At 30.9% G+C, this 18,156-nt stretch overlaps 5 protein-coding genes across 5 annotated transcripts; 2 read left to right on the top strand and 3 right to left on the bottom strand.

Moving 5' to 3' along the window:
* Positions 1-2,575: 2,575 nt before the first annotated feature.
* OCT59_010530 (uncharacterized protein) lies at positions 2,576-3,881 on the top strand (the record flags this gene model as incomplete). The annotated part of the gene is made up of 4 exons (XM_066133078.1): positions 2,576-2,591; positions 2,669-2,935; positions 3,029-3,367; positions 3,436-3,881. 4 exons carry the CDS (start codon positions 2,576-2,578, stop codon positions 3,879-3,881), a joined length of 1,068 nt encoding a protein of 355 aa, XP_066000658.1.
* Positions 3,882-6,835: 2,954 nt separating this feature from the next.
* Positions 6,836-7,536, bottom strand: OCT59_010529 (uncharacterized protein; the record flags this gene model as incomplete). The annotated part of the gene is made up of 2 exons (XM_066133077.1): positions 6,836-6,842; positions 6,911-7,536. The coding sequence occupies 2 exons, from the start codon at positions 7,534-7,536 to the stop codon at positions 6,836-6,838; spliced, it is 633 nt and encodes a 210-aa protein (XP_066000657.1).
* A 382-nt stretch (positions 7,537-7,918) lies between these two features.
* OCT59_010528 (uncharacterized protein) lies at positions 7,919-9,093 on the bottom strand (the record flags this gene model as incomplete). The annotated part of the gene is made up of 2 exons (XM_066133076.1): positions 7,919-8,683; positions 8,983-9,093. The coding sequence occupies 2 exons, from the start codon at positions 9,091-9,093 to the stop codon at positions 7,919-7,921; spliced, it is 876 nt and encodes a 291-aa protein (XP_066000656.1).
* A 306-nt stretch (positions 9,094-9,399) lies between these two features.
* OCT59_010527 (uncharacterized protein) lies at positions 9,400-10,568 on the top strand (the record flags this gene model as incomplete). Its single annotated transcript, XM_066133075.1, has 4 exons — positions 9,400-9,540; positions 9,803-9,952; positions 10,028-10,393; positions 10,464-10,568. The coding sequence occupies 4 exons, from the start codon at positions 9,400-9,402 to the stop codon at positions 10,566-10,568; spliced, it is 762 nt and encodes a 253-aa protein (XP_066000655.1).
* A 6,218-nt stretch (positions 10,569-16,786) lies between these two features.
* Positions 16,787-17,830, bottom strand: OCT59_010526 (uncharacterized protein; the record flags this gene model as incomplete). The annotated part of the gene is made up of 1 exon (XM_025311720.1): positions 16,787-17,830. The coding sequence occupies one exon, from the start codon at positions 17,828-17,830 to the stop codon at positions 16,787-16,789; it is 1,044 nt and encodes a 347-aa protein (XP_025168871.1).
* Between the last annotated feature and the right edge of the window lie 326 nt (positions 17,831-18,156).

The following is an 18,156-nucleotide window of genomic DNA, read 5'->3' as shown; positions in this document are numbered from 1 at the left end:
TTGAAAGTTAAATAGGAATATAAATCTAAACTAAGCATATTAACATTTTGTTAAAAGTAAATATAATAGGGAAATTCAATATTTGCTATCCGTTGATAAATAGAAGAAATTGCTCTATTATATTTACTCTCAACAAAATGTTAATATGCTTGGTTTAGATTTATATTTCTACTTAATTTTCAAACTGCGATAGCTCTTACCATGATATTTCATCTTTCTTTCAACTTCTAAACGTTGATAGTTCTCGTTATGAAAGTTTATATTTTATTATTCCCAAATTAATACATCTTACACACTTTTATGAACCCTTCACTTATATGATAATGTACATTCTGATTAACTGAATAATTAAATTCACACGTTTCACATATATCAAATGATAAAGGAATTTATGTTAAAGTACTTTTTTATCATAAGAAAATAGTATAGCATATCTAAAATGTGTGCCAGGTTGACGGTGCAGTGTGGTGCAGTAATTTCAAAAAGATTTAAGTTAAAGATTTTTTTTTAATGTAAAGCTTTCAAATTTACACATAAGATGTATTTTCATCTGTTTTACAAAATTCACTTATAAATGAAAGGAGGTTTTGGGTAGAGATGCGATCCAGATGAAATTTTACAATCCGTGATCCGCCCGGATCAATCCAGATTATCATAAGATTAAATCTGAATAATTCAGATTAACTTCAAATTTTTGGGTATCTTGGTACCCAATGATCGTATAGAGATGCACTATAGTTCATTTGAATCGTTGCAATGAGACAATTCAAATGAGCCATAGTACATCTCTGTATGATCATTGGATGCCAAGATAATTGGCAAAATGTGGAATATCAGCATTTTTATTTTACGATCATGCAAAACGTAAAATTTTGCATAATCATAAAATAAAAATGCTGATTTTTGACATTTTGCCGAATATCTTGGCATCCAATAATTGTACAGGGATGCACTGTAGCTCATTCGAATTGTTGCATTGAGAAGATTTGAATGAATTATTGTGCATCTCTGTACGATCACTGGATGCTGAGATATTCAGAAAAATGTAAAATTTTGCATAATCATAAAATGAAAATGCTGATGTTTGACATTTTGCCGAATATCTTGGCATCCAGTGATCGTACAGAGATGCACAATAGCTCATTCAAATCGTCTCATTACGATGATTCGAATGAGCTATTGTGCATCTCTATACGATCATTGAATGCTATTTTGGATTAAAACGGATATTAATCTATCCAGATGTATCCATTATCTGTTTGGATCAGATGAATTGGCAGATGATCTGAATTTTCAGATTTTGGATCGCATCTCTAGTTTTGGGAGTAGATTGTGACTTTAATATATAACAACCAATTTTATCGTCTTTGCCAATCATTTCTAAAATTGGATTTGTTGAAAAAACAGTTTTTGTTAAATAACTCGAAAATGACCTTCTAAACCACCTGTACATGCTCTAATGCAGAAATTTAAAAGTTTTATTTTAAATAAAAAAAAATTGCAATTTAATTTTTTTGGAAAATTGCTGTGCCTCGTGTTCCAAACGGGTCAGGTCAGGTCGGGTAATTCGTCTTACCTGACCTAAAAAAAAAATTGGGTCAGATCTGGTTAAGTAACACATCTTACCTAACCTGATCCGCTTGACCTGTTTGACCTAACATAATATTTCAGATCAGATGGAACAAATATGTAAAAAAAATTCTGAAACGTTTTTTTTTGTATTAATTATTATAAAAAAATGTTTTTGGATAATATTATTTAAAAAAAATGCTGAAAACGTTTTTGGCATTTTTTCATATAATATTATTAAAAAAAAACGCTAAAAACATTTTTTTTTGATTAGTTTTTTATTTTTCCATTAACTAAAAAAATGTCAGATTTGACATTTTTCATTAAAAAACCCCTGATTTTTTTTTATTTTTTAACTAAAAACATCAGGTTTGATGTTTTCAATTAAAAAAACCATTTTTTTTTATTTTTTTTTAATAAAAATGTCAGATTTGACGTTTTTCATTAAAAAAATTTTTTTTTTGGTTTTTTTAATTAAAAACATCAGGTTTGACATTCTCAATTAAAAAAATCCATTCTTTTTTAACGAAAACATCAAACTAATGAAAGCGTCAAGTTTAACATTTTTAAGTAACAGGTTAAATAGGTCAAACAGGTTAGGTCAAACTGTGACCTGACCTGAAGTCAGGTCATGAATTTAATGACTTGACCCAAAATTTTCAGGTCAATTTGACAGGTTATCTGAATTAATCTGACCCGTTCAGAACACTAGCTGTGCCACATTGCGCCATCAACTTAACACACATTTCAGACATGCAATAGTATGAAAAATTTGAAACTTTACAAAGTACTGGTTACTTAATAATAAACTTCCAGAATTTAGACGTGAAAAACATCAAAAAACGATCAGAGTAATTGATGATGAAGATGTTGTAGAAAGATGTCGTATTTGGATTCGAAAACAAAACTTCAATACTACACCAGCTACATTTAAAAAATTTGTTGAAAATGAATTATTTCCTGCTATTGGAATTGCTAGAAAAAAATCTATTACTAATTTACTATAATGACTGCAACGAGGTGTAAGTATTCTAAAATTAAATATGCAAGTATTATATTAATTAATATTAATAAATTTGTTGGTTATATAAAAATAAAGGGCTTAAGGTTCTTGGTTACTCATTTCAACAATACCATTGTGGAATCTACTATGATGGACATGAAAGAGAAGATGTTTTACAATATCGAAAAGAATTTCTAGAAAATATATTTAATCATGAGAAATACATGTCCAAATATGAAGGTGAATTTATGGATCAGATATACCTTAACTTACCTGAAGGAGAAAAAGAAAGAGTTCTTGTAGTTCATGATGAATGCATTTTTTATTTAAATGATAGAAAACATGAATTATGGACTAAAAATGGTAAGATGCCACTTCGAAAAAAAGGAAACTGAAGATCTATAATGGTAAGTGAATTTCTAACTGAGATTGATGGATGCCTACATTTGAAACAAGCTGATATAGAAAAGCATCCCTATATAACTGAAGAAGCACAATGTTTTTTAAAACCTGGCATAAATCAAAAGGGTTATTGGACAGCAAAACATCTTCTTGAACAAATTGAATGTAAAGCAATCCCTATTTTTGAAGCTTTATATCCAGATTGCATAGCTGTGTTTGCTTTTGATAATATTTCCAATCATACTGCTTTTAGCAAAGATGCCTTAGTTGCAAGCCGAATGAACCTAAACCCAGGCGGTAAACAACCAGTTATGCGAAATACTTACTTTGGGCCAAATAATCAGTTACAAACAATGGTGTTTCCAATAACATATCATGATGAAAAACTTTATGGTAAACCTAAGGGAATTAAACAAGTATTAATAGAGCGTGAAAATGGTTACCTGGAGAATTAATATTAGACTGCAAAGAATGCAAAGAAAAGATTCAAGACATTTCAAGAACTACCTGTTGTGCACATCGGGTAATATCTTTGGAACCAGATTTTATTGCTCAAAAAGGCACTATTGAGGAATTAATTGAAAATGCAGGCCATAAATGCATTTTTTTCCCTAAATTTCACTGCGAATTAAACTTTATTGAGAGGTATTGGGATGCTGCTAAAAGATATTCGCGTGAAAATTGTGATTATTTGTGGGAGAGGTTACAAAAAATTGTTCCTGAAAGTCTTAATTTGGTAAACTTAACAACTATTAGAAAGTTCTCAAGAAAAATTTGGCGTTATATAGACTTTTATAGAAAAGGTATTGATGGAAAATTGGTGGAGTATACTATAAAAAAATATAAATCTTACAGAAGAATTCCAGAGTGTGTTTTGGAAGAGTTAAATAAATTTACAAATGATTAAATTTGTTTTTAATGATTTTTTTTTTATGTAACGATGTAACGAAATTCATTTGTATAAGCTATCTTTATCCAATAAAAATTGTTGCACATGATAAATCACACTAGTCGAAATAGGAATATTCGACCTTTAAAAAATTCAGCCTAAATTCGGCCAATTTTAAAAAAAATCGACCTAAATTAGTAATGATATACAATTCAATCTATATTCGACACTGATTCGATCCTGCAGAATGATGGTCGAAATGCGTATAATAAAATTAAACTATATTCAACCTAACAGAATAATGGTCGAACTATAACTTTTTTTTTTACAAAAAATATAAAAAATAATGGCCGAATTGCATGCTTTTTTTATTCACTTTTCTAGATAAAATAGTGGTTATACTATATTAATAATACTAAATATAATAAAAAAATAATTTGTTAAAAAATGTTTTGAAATTCGAATTGGTGTAAATACCAGTTCGAATGTTATATTAAATCAACGCAAATGGAACTTTCTATTTATAGGAATAACGGCTAAATATTCCCTGGCATTAGATTGATCCGATTTTTTGTATTTTAGAGGTATAAACTGACCTAAAATGTTGTGTATCAGGATTATATTATCTCTACTGCTTGGGTAGAAACTATCTTCCCATAATTCGACGTTGCAAGTTTCGACATCATCGTCAATACTGAAATGGAATCGAGATGTCAAATTTGCCAGTTTGTACCATTTGATGTAAGCCAATTTGTGTGTCAAATTACGGGAAGATAAATGAACGCTATGTTCGAAAAAAAATTGGATTTGACCTGGGTAAGTATCAAAGCTATTCCCATCACGATTAATAAATTTAGCTAAGACGAATGAGCTCTTAATATGTCATGTTGCAGCAGCAGATCCAAAAGTTTCTGCACAGATTTGACATCTTCCATATCGATTCGCTCTGTTGATAATGATCGTTGAATTGGGTAAATTTTCCGTGAACAGTTTTCTGAATATAGAATCTACATATGTATCCTCATAATATTCGATAAGTAAATCGTAGATTTGTTCCTCAAGATGAATATCTTTGGATTGCGGTGCTAAAAATTTATCCGGAAATTCCTCGCAACCAGTAATTGGTGACTCTGATATATTTCTGGAATTCATCAAAAATCGATACATTTCATCTGTTGGAAATTCAGAAAGAGAACCAACAGAAGGTCATTTATCGAGTAATTCGAGTCCTATTACTTCTGAACTTGAACTATTAATAATATCATTTATTTGCGCTTCGGTCATCAATCGACGCATTAGTTCAGGTTCGATTTGGCGGTGGCTATTAGGCAAAGATCCTAATAAATAATTTATTATTAATCTTTGCTAAATGAAATAATATAATTCGAAAAATCGACACAATTAAATTTGAATTACCTAATAAGCCATTCATTCGTTCAAAGCTAAAGCACCAGAACGAATACAGAGGTCCGTAATCGTAAGAGCACTCGCATAGATGTAATGATAGGTGGAGGTTTGGCGTTATTTTTTCTTCGCCATAGCATTCTTCGATCAATTTAATTATCTTTATCAAAAGTTCATGGACTTCTTTCATATCGTTAATCTCCACAATTCGTCTAACCAAAATCGTACAAACTCTTACGAAATACGTAAGAATTTTGCGATCTTTACCCGGAAGATGATTCCATAAAGCAACAGTGGCATATATTAGGAAAAAGTTGCGCCATTGGTCAGCGGTAAAGTTAGAAAACCCTTCACCACAATGGATTTTACCAGGAATTCGTCCCAAATCTGATGGTACTTTAAATTCATCTATTTTCTTTTGAATTGATTGAAGATCTTTTTCTGTTAATACACCTTCGTCAATCCATATTCGTTTTGTTATCCATTTAGCGATTCCTAGAAAAAGGCAATACATCGGATCTACAACAACAAAACGAATCAAATCAAAATACGGCAGTCTTAATATTTCAGACCACCTTACGCCATTCTCCTTGACGAATCTCTCTCTTTCTGCGTTAGATTTGCATCGTCGCCATTCTAAAGCCTTTTGATGATGCTCGACTGGATCTTTCATGATAAACCAGTCGCTCATATCCGCCATACCACCAAAATTGCGATTATTGGCCCTTTTTTTGCATCGATGGCATGATGCAAGGGCAGAGATGTGCCCGCATAATTTTCGAGCTCCAGGAATATCGCACAAAGCAATTATTAATGCAGCTCGAATATCTTTGCCATTTGGACATTCATAAGTGCGATTAAGAATCACGCCTTCCCAAAGTGATTCTAATTCTGTGATTATTGGTGAAAGGTAATGATTTACTCTATGTAATTTAACCTCATTGGGTCCCGGTAATATGCCAAGTATAAGCATATTTTCAGGCTTAAATCGAACATCCCGAGGTAGATTACATATTATTGCGTATATTACACCTGTACTGTAAATCGTTCCTTCGTACGGCTGGAACCAATCCAAATTTATCATTAATCCTAGATGAGTATCAGCCTTGTCCGGTCGGAAAAAGTTATTTGACCCTTGTTCGTTTGATTCCTTAAGATTTTGCCAAATTTGCCCGTCGTATATGTCTGATAAAATATTATCAATTACTGAACGATGAGTCCAATGCCGCAATAATTCTTCAAATCCTGGTCGCTTGAACATACTAGAAAGCTGCTGTTGTATACTCGAGACCGGATAAATTAATTCAGGAACAATTGATATACTATTATTTAAAGAAATTTTCTTTCCTAAAGGAGTTTGACATTGCTTTAATCTCTTTGTGGCCGAATTTGGAAATTTGACATGGCTGCATTTCATAATAGTATTATCATCATTTGATATTATATCCTCTTTTTTGTATAATTTGTGGCATTTTTGGCAAGCTGCAAATTGCGTAAATCGATCGATAAGTCCTAACGCTTTTCTTAACATATATAATGAATTTGGAAATGATTCGGGATTGATATTTTTACACACTTTCAATATTATTTTAATAAATTGTATTAATTCTTCAATTGCGGTATTTGGTATGTTACGACTCGACCTGAACTTCATAATCCATATCAAAATTCCCTTAATTAGTTCATCTGTTGGTAATTCTGAAATATTCGGTGTGTCTGAAATATCTGGTATGTCGAACATAGGATGAGAATAATTCTCAAAATTACTTGAAAATTCGTTATCATCATTATTAGGAGAATCTTCTTGTGCCGAAGATTCACTAGTGTAGATATCATCCGTGTCATATTCAGTTGATTCAGCGACTTGCTTAACTTCAGTAATATGACGAAGTATGCCTGTTTTTGACCTTTTTTTACGTGGAAGAAATACATATTGTTGTTCCTCATACGTATCATTATCAGAATATGTATCAATAGATATTGTCGTATCTTGTGGTTCTACTAACGGTATTGTCGTATCTTGTGGTTCTTCTAACGATATTGTCAAATCAATCAGTTCTACTAACTCTTGAGACATTGGAGCCTTATCGGAATTTAATGGTTCTAAAGAATTCATTTGCTCGTGTCTCTCCTTTGTGCGCGGATCAATCATTTTCCCATTACAATTGCTGCAATAGCATGGAACCTTCGATCTTGGTTTTCTGGTTGTAAATTCGGCATAAGTTCGTTCAGAGGTTGAAGAACTCAGATTATTATATTCGTCATTCATTTTTTGATAAAAGTCAGATATGATAAAGTTGTAATATGTTTTTACGTTGAATAAAATTGTAATTATTAATATCAAATTTTTAGTGATGTCGAATTTTTAGTAATATTGTGATTTTTTATATTCCATTTTTAAAGTGATATTGATGGTATAATTAAAAAAACCATACGAAAATTGGACGAAATAGACAAAAAATTGAACGAAAATTGAATAAGTATAGGAATTTAAAAATAAAACATACGTATCACCATACTATTTAATTTGATTTAACAGTTTCATTAATTGAAAGTCTAATTTGATGCGAAAGTTTAAGTCTGATTAATGAAAAAGTTTAAGTCTGATTTGATCTGTTTAATTAATTGAAAGTCTAATTTGATGCGAAAGTTTAAGTGTAATTGATCGTTGATTGTTGAGAGTCTAATTTGATACAAATGTTTAAGTGTAATTGATCGTTGATTGTTGAGAGTCTAATTTGATAGTAAAAAATAGATATAAAAGGTGGACCAATTTCCTCGTCCGTACAAAAAATCTCTTTCTTTTTTTTTTGAAAAAAAAAACCAATAATGACTCGTAAGAAACCATCGAAACCAAATACTCCTCCACCAAATATTGCTGAGTCGTCAACACCAGCACCACAAAATATTGCCACTTCGTCAACACCAACACCTCCAAATATTGCCACTTCAACACCGGCATCACGATCGTCAGCATTAGCATCACGAAATATTGCCACTTCGTCAACATCAACACCACAAAATATTGCTTCTTCAACAGCAACAGCTTCAAATATTGCCACTTTGTCAACACCAACACCTCCAAATATTGCCACTTCAACACCGGCATCATGATCGTCAGCATCAGCATCACGAAATATTGCTTCTTCAACACCGGCATCACGATCGTCAACATCAGCATCACGAAATATTACTACTTCGTCAACACTAACACCACAAAATATTGCTTCTTCAACAGCAACAGCTCCAAATATTGCCACTTCGTCAACACCAACACCTCCAAATATTGCCACTTCAACACTGGCATCACGATCGTCAGCATCAGCATCACGAAATATTGCTTCTTCAACACGTAATATTACCACTTCGTCAACACTAACACCACAAAATACTAATACTACAGTTTCTTCATCTCCCTTTAAACTCGTTATTCCGCCAGATATTTCAGCCTCAATAGGTCGAACTCAATCTCAATCTCAACGAAATTTAACGGCTTCAGATATTATTAAAAATATCCTAATATTAATGTACCAAAAAGTTATCGTTCACATCACGAAGAAGGAACACCAAGAAGTGATCGACCAAGTAATGAAGAAGCGGGTAAATCGAATTTGTTATTTTTATATTTTGATATTTATTATATTACATCTGTTTGTTACATATCCTTATAATTTAAAATAGGTAATTTTGAGTTAGGAAATTTAAAAAAAGAAACCCTTCGACTACAGAACGAATTAAAACAAGAAAAGTCCAAAGTAGCTGGAATGAAATGAAAAATAGATAATTTAGAAGACCATGTTTGTAGGATCGAGGAGGAGAACTCCATGTTACGTGATTTTAATGAAATTTTTAGTAACGAATCGAATGAATTATGTGAAGAAAATAAAGCTCTCCGAGAAGAACTTCAACAATCCAAACAACTTCACATACCTCAAAAGATTATTAATCCTCCGTAGCAATATTCACCAAAACGTCCCAATAAAATATTAAAATCGAAAGAGGAATCTCCTGATGAAGTTGCCGCTACAGATGCAAGAGTAAGAATTTTACAAGACTATTTGCAGCCGAATTGTGTTAATGTATATATACAGCTTTTATTATTTTATTATTTCCTCTTATTGTTTAGGCTGAAATGAAGAACCTCTTGAAAGGTCAAATACCCGAAGAATATCGGTTGGATTATAGTAAGACTTTCAGTGAACAGACAGCAAAGATATACGAAAAATTGATACCTGAATTAAAGAAGTTGATGAGTGGACATTATAATCCGTCGGTAACCCAATTGTCAGACTGGTTACGATCGATGCACAAGCATAAAAGAGATAGATAATGGAAACGACAATCAGGCCAATTAGACAAAGTAGATCGAAGAATGCATGTAAATGCGCGATTGTCCGAAGTGAGAAGTATTTTATTTTAATACACTTCTTTTTTTTTTAGTCATTTGAAATTAATCTTTATATATTCGACAGAAAAAAAATAGACGAGTAAAGGCCGCAATAAAATTATACTAAAGAAATGATGCCAACATACAGGAATTCGATAAAGATGAATTATTACCAATGCTCCTACAGAATGATTGTCATTCGATTGAGCAATCGGATTCCGAAGACGAATCAAGACAGAAATTGCCTAATAACAAGCGGTTCCTGCATGTATACGATCGGAAATGGCATTCGAACAAAGTATTAAAGTGATTATTGCTATTAACCTATTTTAATATTTATTCGATATATAAAGTTTATTTTTGTTTTAAATAGTTAAAACACCTATTACGAAACGTATTGGACCCTGAAGCAGAATATATTCAACACGCAAAAAAGCAAAGAGAGAGAATTTATGATGATGACATGTATTTTACGTCTAGTGAACCTCTCAAGAATGCGCCCGAATGGGCGCTCGATAAAGTGAAAATGTACGAAACTGATGAAACCAACGAAACAAACGACGTTAGCGAATATGATGCAGCTGATGATGTGATTGATGATTTGATTCAATCTTACGAAGATTGTGAGCCAATGGAGCCGAATTTAACGGAGCCATATTCAGATTTCTTGTTAAATTCAGCGGAAATGAATTCGATTAGACCCGAAGATTTGGATGAGATTGGTGAAAGTTCGACGACAGTAAGTTGAATTGTTTTTAATATTTTTACATCGCAAATATCGCTAATTAATTTTGTTTATATCATATTAGCAACAAAGAGCCGAAAGGAGTCGAAAAGGCAAAGAAAAAGCCACAAAAGAAGCAAAAGAAGACGAGGAAATTTATGAAATCTTTGAAGCCGACGAATATTATTAGTATATTTTATATTTCTTTTTTTTGGTTGGTTTATTGGGTTTATTTTTTATTATATGGTATTATTAGTATATTTTATATTTCTTTTTTTGGCTTAATATGGTTGGTTTATTGGGGTTTATATATTATTATGTACATGGGTTGATTTATATAATTATATTACTATACGTCAATATATATAAAATATAAAATAAACGGGTTTTATTTGCTTATACTATGGTTTATTATTCATCCTTGAAAACTCTATTTATCAATAATATTCGGGTTACATATAGTAGTCGAATATGGTTTTTTTTTAGGGTCGAACAAATATGTAATAACGTCCTAATATAGGTCTAATTTTAGCCAAATATCCTTTCCGAATTTGAGTCTAATTTTAGCCGAATATCCTTTCTGAATTTGAGACGATTGGCACCCTAAATGCGCCCGAAAATTCGACCTTAATTTGACACAGGTTAGATCGTCATTCGACCTATATTCGACCTGGTCAAATTTAGGTCGAATTGTCCTATTTCGACCAGTGTCACGTAATAATCATTATTTTGAAATTTTGGACTGTTGATGACTTTAGATGTTACGCATCATATTCAATTTTGTGTATTGTATAAACTTTTCGTCTAAGAAAAGTTCATTAGGAGTATATCTTTTCATATCGCTTCCGTTCGTGTGGGTGAGTTTGCTTAATATTCTTGAAGTTTTCACATATTTAAGTTGTCATCTTTGTCTTGTTTTGCTACGGAAAGATAATCGATACGAACAGAAGCCCCAAAGTACAAGGTAAAAATACGTAAATAAAAGGGAAAAAAAAAGAAAAAATAATAAAATAACTATACTAAAATTCGTAAAGAATATTTCTGTCAAGATAAACTTGAAGTATAAGTGTATTTAAGTAAAGAAATATAAGTGAAAATAAAAAAGATAAAAAATTTATGTTTGTAAAAAAATGGTCATGAATGGTAGCAGAAAGAGTTTTTAATATTTTTTTTTTTTTATTATCAATAATAAATAGATAATTAATAATATAAATTAAACTATTAATTTTTATAATTTATAATTAAAAATGTGTAAATTATAGATAAAATAATAATTAATAAAAGAAATAATGTATTTATTACATCTTGCGTTACAAATTTATATATATTTTTATGTTTATCATTTGCCATTTTAAGGGGGTGTGATGTATAAACTAAAGATCGACATAAACAATTTATAAAAAAGGAAGGATGCATTATATGTAATGCAGGATGCGGTAAATAAATTCACTCTTAATAAAGATAATAAATTAAATATAAATAATTATTAAAAAATAAAATGTTGTGAAACTAATCAGACGGTTTTTAGCCTGCATTATGCTTAATTTTAGCCAGAATTATATTTAATTTTGGCCAAAATATAACCTGAACCCTAAAATTAATATTTTTAAAAGAATTTTTCTAACTATCACCAGAGGTAATGATCACTGGTGACTGAAATTATGATGATTGACCAGCATTAAAAAATATAGTGCCGGTAAAAATTTATAATTTTGGCCAACAGTGATGATCACCTCTGGTGATTTGAAGTAAAAATCTTTTTAAAAACATTATCAATAAAAGTTAAAAAAAGGATAAGTTAAATTCAAAAAAAAGTACCAATTTGCTCAAATATAAAATATAACTTTGTAAAATTAACACAATTTGCTAAAACTCATAATTATGACTATTAATTAATTTTCAATCAATTTGCTCTATCTAAAATTATGAGTTTAACCTAATTTTGATTGAATTTGCTAAAACCCAAATATGAGTTATATATGTGATATCCGGGGTCCTGGTGGATATATATGTTTTGCGCATCATAATACTTAGTAATTTCCAATATTCTGTCTGACACACAGCTAAAGATGGTCATTAGTCCTAGAAGACTGCGGTCCTACAGTTCTATACCATAAAAAGACAGACCAGTCCGTCTTAGTGTAGGATCGCGGTCTTTCAGTCCTGTATTACATATAATAAGACCGTTGGTAGGGATGGTTAGGTCGGTCCTGGTCCGGTCCTGGTCCTAGGACCTATAAGTCCTATTGAACGGACCTGCGGACCAGGTCCTGTTAGGACCAGTCCTGGACCTGGTCCCAGGACCTGGTCCTGACTAAGTTATTTATAGATTTTATGAATTTTAGTAATAATTAAATATAAAAAAAGTGAGTTGCGATATCGGGATTCACTTTTTTATATTGATTTTATATAAAAAAAGTGAGTTGCGGTATCGGGATTCACTTTTTTATATTGATTTTATATAAAAAAAGTGAGTTGCGGTATCGCGATTCACTTTTTTATATTGATTTTATATAAAAAAAGTGAGTTTTGGTATCGCGATTCACTTTTTTATATTGATTTTAATATAAAAATGTGAATCGCAATATCGCAACTCATTTTTTATATGATTTTAATAATATAAAAATTGTATTGCAATATTGCAGTGCACTTTTTTATAATTTATAATTACTTAAAATCAAATTTACAGCAAATTATACATATATAATTTAAACATATAGATCTCTTATAACCTTATTGGCTAGGACTTTTTAGGACCTGGTCCGCTTCTGGTCCAAAATTTGGACCTAAAGATCTGCAGACCAGGTCCTAGGACCAGGTCTTTAGGTCCAGGACCTAGGACTTTACCATCCCTAACCGTTGGTCTTTTTAAGGACCGCAGTTTTTTTAAGACCGATCAGTCTTTTTAAGGATCGCAGTCTTTTTAAAACCGATCAGTCTTTTTTCTTTTTTTTGCAAATAAAAAAAGATTTTCTTCCCTAGTAACTTTATTAGGAATAGCCTTGTTTTATAAATGAACACTAATTGGGATGATTTTTAATATAAATTTTTTTTTTACAAATCACCTGGATATCATCACAACATCATGCAAAATTTAAAGCTTTGAGAAAAAATACTTCAAAACACAATATCTCGCTATCCAGTGATTGTAAAAGGATGATTTTACCACCATTCGAATCATCTCACTGCGGCACATCAAATGGTATCAAAATCATGATTTAGTTACCATTTGACACATCTCACTGAGACGATTCGAATGGTGGTAGTTTCATTCTTTTATGATCACTGGATGACGAGATATTTCGCTTAAATGCTTTTTTTGGAGTTTCGGAGTTTCAGCGTTTTGACAAACAACTTTACAAGTGGGAAGAGTGATTGTCATTATTTATTGGTTTGGAAATGGCCGGTCTTTATATTATTTTATGAAGACCTTTGTCAGATTAATAGGTTTATTCAATATAAAAATCATTTATTATATGAAGACCGGTCTTACTGTGCCACAAAAAAATGCAAGACTGTGGTCCAGTCCTACAAGTCCTGGGACTGACTGGTCCAGGACCGAGTAGGACCGGTAGGACCGATGACCATCCTTACACACAGCACAGCGTGTAACCAGTTAATGTTTCAAATAACTTTTTTTACGCGGTTCACGATAAATAATCTAACCTAGTGATTATCGTGATTATCTATAGTGCCTGGCGTGGTGCTAACTTGACCCTCCTGCATGCATGTTGTCAATCCTATTCATAGAGTATTGTAAAATATATGACACCCCCAGAAGGGTCAAGTCCAATACTTTTGCCGTACAGCATGATATTGAATAATAGGACCAAATTTGTTTCAGTGAACGAACAACAAAGAATTTTTAACCCACATAATCTACCTACCTTTGGTATAGCTAATCGTAGAGCATGGTTAAATATCCTAAAATCTATACATAATAAATTAGCCAATAGTAATTATGATCTTAGTTTATAAAAAAAGATCATAATTTCTATTGGCTATTTATTTAGGATTTTTAAACATGTTTAATCGCAGTTTATAATTAGAAATGACATATTTGGAGAAGTGTTACACTATCTAATTCAAAGTTGATTTCCAGTTACCAATAAAAAATAGAAAATTCAATGGTGCTACCTTTATATATTAATAACATGTGTATAAATAAATTGAATTGTAACATGAGTGAAGCTGGTCAAAATTTTTACTAATACTATAAAGTAATAAATTATCTGCGATGTTAATAAAGAGAGTCATAAATTCAACGTAAATTTATGTATGCAATGCACTAATATTAAGGGTAGAGAAATATTTATAAATGATTTAAAATGTCCAAAAAAAATATTTCCCGTGATGCCGATTTTTCAAACTTTCGTAATAATTGACATAAAAGGTTAAATTTCATATGGTTAAAAAAGCCATAATTCTGTAAATTATTAAAGCATAAACAAATTATGACGAATGATGATTCACGTAGTAAAAAAAAAAGGGAATATAATAACCGAATCATTATTAAATTAGCCGAAAAAAAATTATAATCTGACAGATAATCATTTGATTAAGTTGAATAAAAATCTACGTTTGCGAAACTCAAAAATTTATTCAAGTTTAATGATCGTAAAAAAATAAATATATATATATATTTTTAAAACAGGCTTTTATTATTATGGAAAAATTTAGTATGTAAAATGACACACAAACACATAGTATGGTACACAACAATAAAGGAAATTGCGTGGTGCATCTTTATTCATTACCAAAATATCATAGCATTTCACCATATATTGAGGCGTGATCTTCAGCTTCGTTAAATATCCCACATGTTTCCATTTCGACGTGACCGATATGACTTCTCCGATTAAGTTTCCTGTCATCACCACTTACTGCATTTTTTTATCGTATTCTATTTGTGTTATCCCAATGTGCGCAGATGATTTGGTTAGAGTTCTTTCTCATTTATTGATTTCCAGAATGTAATCTCTTTCGTGAGCAAGAATGTTGCGGAAAGTCTAGAGTTTTCTGTTGCACAACCACAATACGCCACTATACACATATACGAAACCTATATATTTTTTTTATTGCTTAATTATTCCATCCTCACTTTTACTTATCCGACCGGTCCTTTCTCTTTATGAAAAATATAATAAAGAATTTTACTTTGAATTGATACATTTGTGCGACCCATAGCGCATATATTTTCCGAAAAATAAACAATCACCAATGCAAAAATGATTGTCATCTGTGCGACTGTACGACTGCCGACTGCATGAAAATAAGTGTACATTCGACATATTTTCATTCTAAGTTGTTTGACATTTAAGGTTAACTATGAAATTCAAATGATTTACTGTCAAATACTTTGTAATACTACCAAACAGTTTAACTTTACCTTTATACTGTCAAACAGTTTGACGAAGTGGAAATAAATTTCCATATTTAGTTAAAATTCAAATAGTGTAAAATTTCCCTTTTTAGAAAAATTATTTTTTTTTTAAATCCGAAATATTTGGTTATCGTTATTTATAATGATAATGTAATTTTCGAAAAAATTTTTTTGATAAAAAGAAAATGGCAAGAGGCTTTGTTTTTACTAAAATAGTCTCGGTGCTAATCATGGCTGGTTTTAGCCTCAAAGTACATTAGTTAATATTTACAAAATAGGAATAAACCAATTATTTAGAATTTTGTACATCGCATGTAATCTTGCATTGTCATCACTAACTATATGGTTAGCTCACAAGTTCTTAGTTTAACTGATTTGGGAATTTTCAATGAAAAATATTATTGGTCATTTAGACCTTACATAAATAATAATTATTTTCTGATTTGGATTCTGTATTAGGACCCGATCAATTCAAAAAGGCAAGTTTGTATAGCAAAATAACGGGTGGATCCCAAATGCTTTGTACTTCAAATTCAAACAATATGGTGTTTAATGTCAAACAATATGTACGCAAACTGAATTGACGCAAAAAATGAAAAAAAACTGAGGTGAGACTTTGGAGTGAAGATGAGTGAGTGTACCGATATATAGAAAAAAAAATCCCTGCCCGCGGCAATCCCACTAAGTATTAAACAATATTTATCATAATTAAATTTATAATTTACGAAAATATTATGCTTTACGGAAAGTCCTGTAAACTTTCAGAAAAAAACGTAAGCATAAATAATTCGAAGTATTACGAAATTACGTGGATAATATTTCGTAAGTTTGCGGAAAAGTATTTTGTTAAATTTTTAAATTTTTGCAATATTACGCCTGATAGATAATCCATTAACGTTAAATTATCCAATACATTTATTTTTAAATATTTCTTTCGATATCATTTTAAAAAAATATATAATAAGATAAAAAAAAAACTATAAATTGCTTATCGCCAAGATATAATTTAAGAATAAAACAAACAACTAATGAAAACCTTGATAAATTACACTTATTTTTCCAGTTAAAGCAGAAAGGAAAAGAGCGAGTAAAATTACAAAAATAACACTTAATTTACTCGAATCAGGTAATACAATATGTTTTTGAGCAGGAGAAATAGATACTGTATGAGTATCTAAATAAACAAAATAAGTGTAGAGGGGGAATGTGATACAATAAGAAAAGACAAATAGAAGATATGCGTGAGAGCTATACAACAAAATTGTAACATAAACATTTCCAAAAATATGAAAGAAAGAAGCAAACACTAATAGTAAAATATAACGAGGACGGAAATATCCAACGGGTTTATCATTAATATCACTTTCTACACTTGAGTGGTCACGGCTCGTACTTTCTACATCAACAAGTCGTTGAGTTTCGTCACCGAACCCTTTATGCGTATCAAAGTACATACGTGTAAACTGAATGAATAATATGTAATCAATAACAAGTCCTTGCATTTTAAACCAAAGTGCATCAAAAGGCCAATCTAAAAAGAAACTTAAGCTCGCAGCAAGCATAATATATGAAAGTATCCAAGCTGGAATTGTTGTAGACTTAATCTTTCCTCCTTGATGCAAAGTATATAAAATAGTAACTTCGACGGCATTATGTAATACTCCAACCGTAACCCAAAGTTTACCAACATCAACCATAAAATTTACGATTCCCGTTATGGATGTAATTGCTGAATACCATCCTAATAAACGATCAAATTCAATAGTAGGAGTTCTGTTTGCTTCCCCATCAACGAAATATGTTATAAACTCTTTGGAAACTTTGCTTGTCCATTTAAATGAAAGGTGCGCTCCAATGGTCATCATTATCGCCGAGAAAATAACCGTTGCTTGTACTTTTTGGTAGTCGTATCCTTCCATAGGAGGATGCCAAACAGGTAATCCGGTGTGAGTTCCATTGTCTTGTGGTATATGTATCCTTCCTGCATCTCCTCCAGAACTTATTAACAATATTAGAAATAAAACAGAAACTGTTATGATAGCAATAATAGTTACAAATTTCCTATTCATTTTTTCTCAATTTTTTACTTTGTTTGTGTATACATGATATATATAATATTTTTTTTTTTTACATAATATTGTAAATCTAATCTATCTTTTAACCGGTTTTAATTTAGATGATCAGTTTATCAATTATTAAAAACTGCAACCCTTCCAATTGTACTACCTAGGCTTTTTTTGTGGGCCCTTCATGCTTCTTGACTAAAAAAAAATACTCATTGAGAATTAACATAAGCAGTGATGTCTCGGACTAAAAAAAATATCTATTGAAAATCAACATAAACAGTGATGTCTCGGACTAAAAAAAATACTCATTGAGAATTAACATAAGCAGT

Source organism: Rhizophagus irregularis, chromosome 18 (assembly GCF_026210795.1).
Source record: "Rhizophagus irregularis chromosome 18, complete sequence".
NCBI lineage: Eukaryota > Fungi > Glomeromycota > Glomeromycetes > Glomerales > Glomeraceae > Rhizophagus > Rhizophagus irregularis.
The sequence above is the reverse complement of the archived record's forward strand: the minus strand, read 5'-3'. Positions and strand labels throughout refer to the sequence as shown.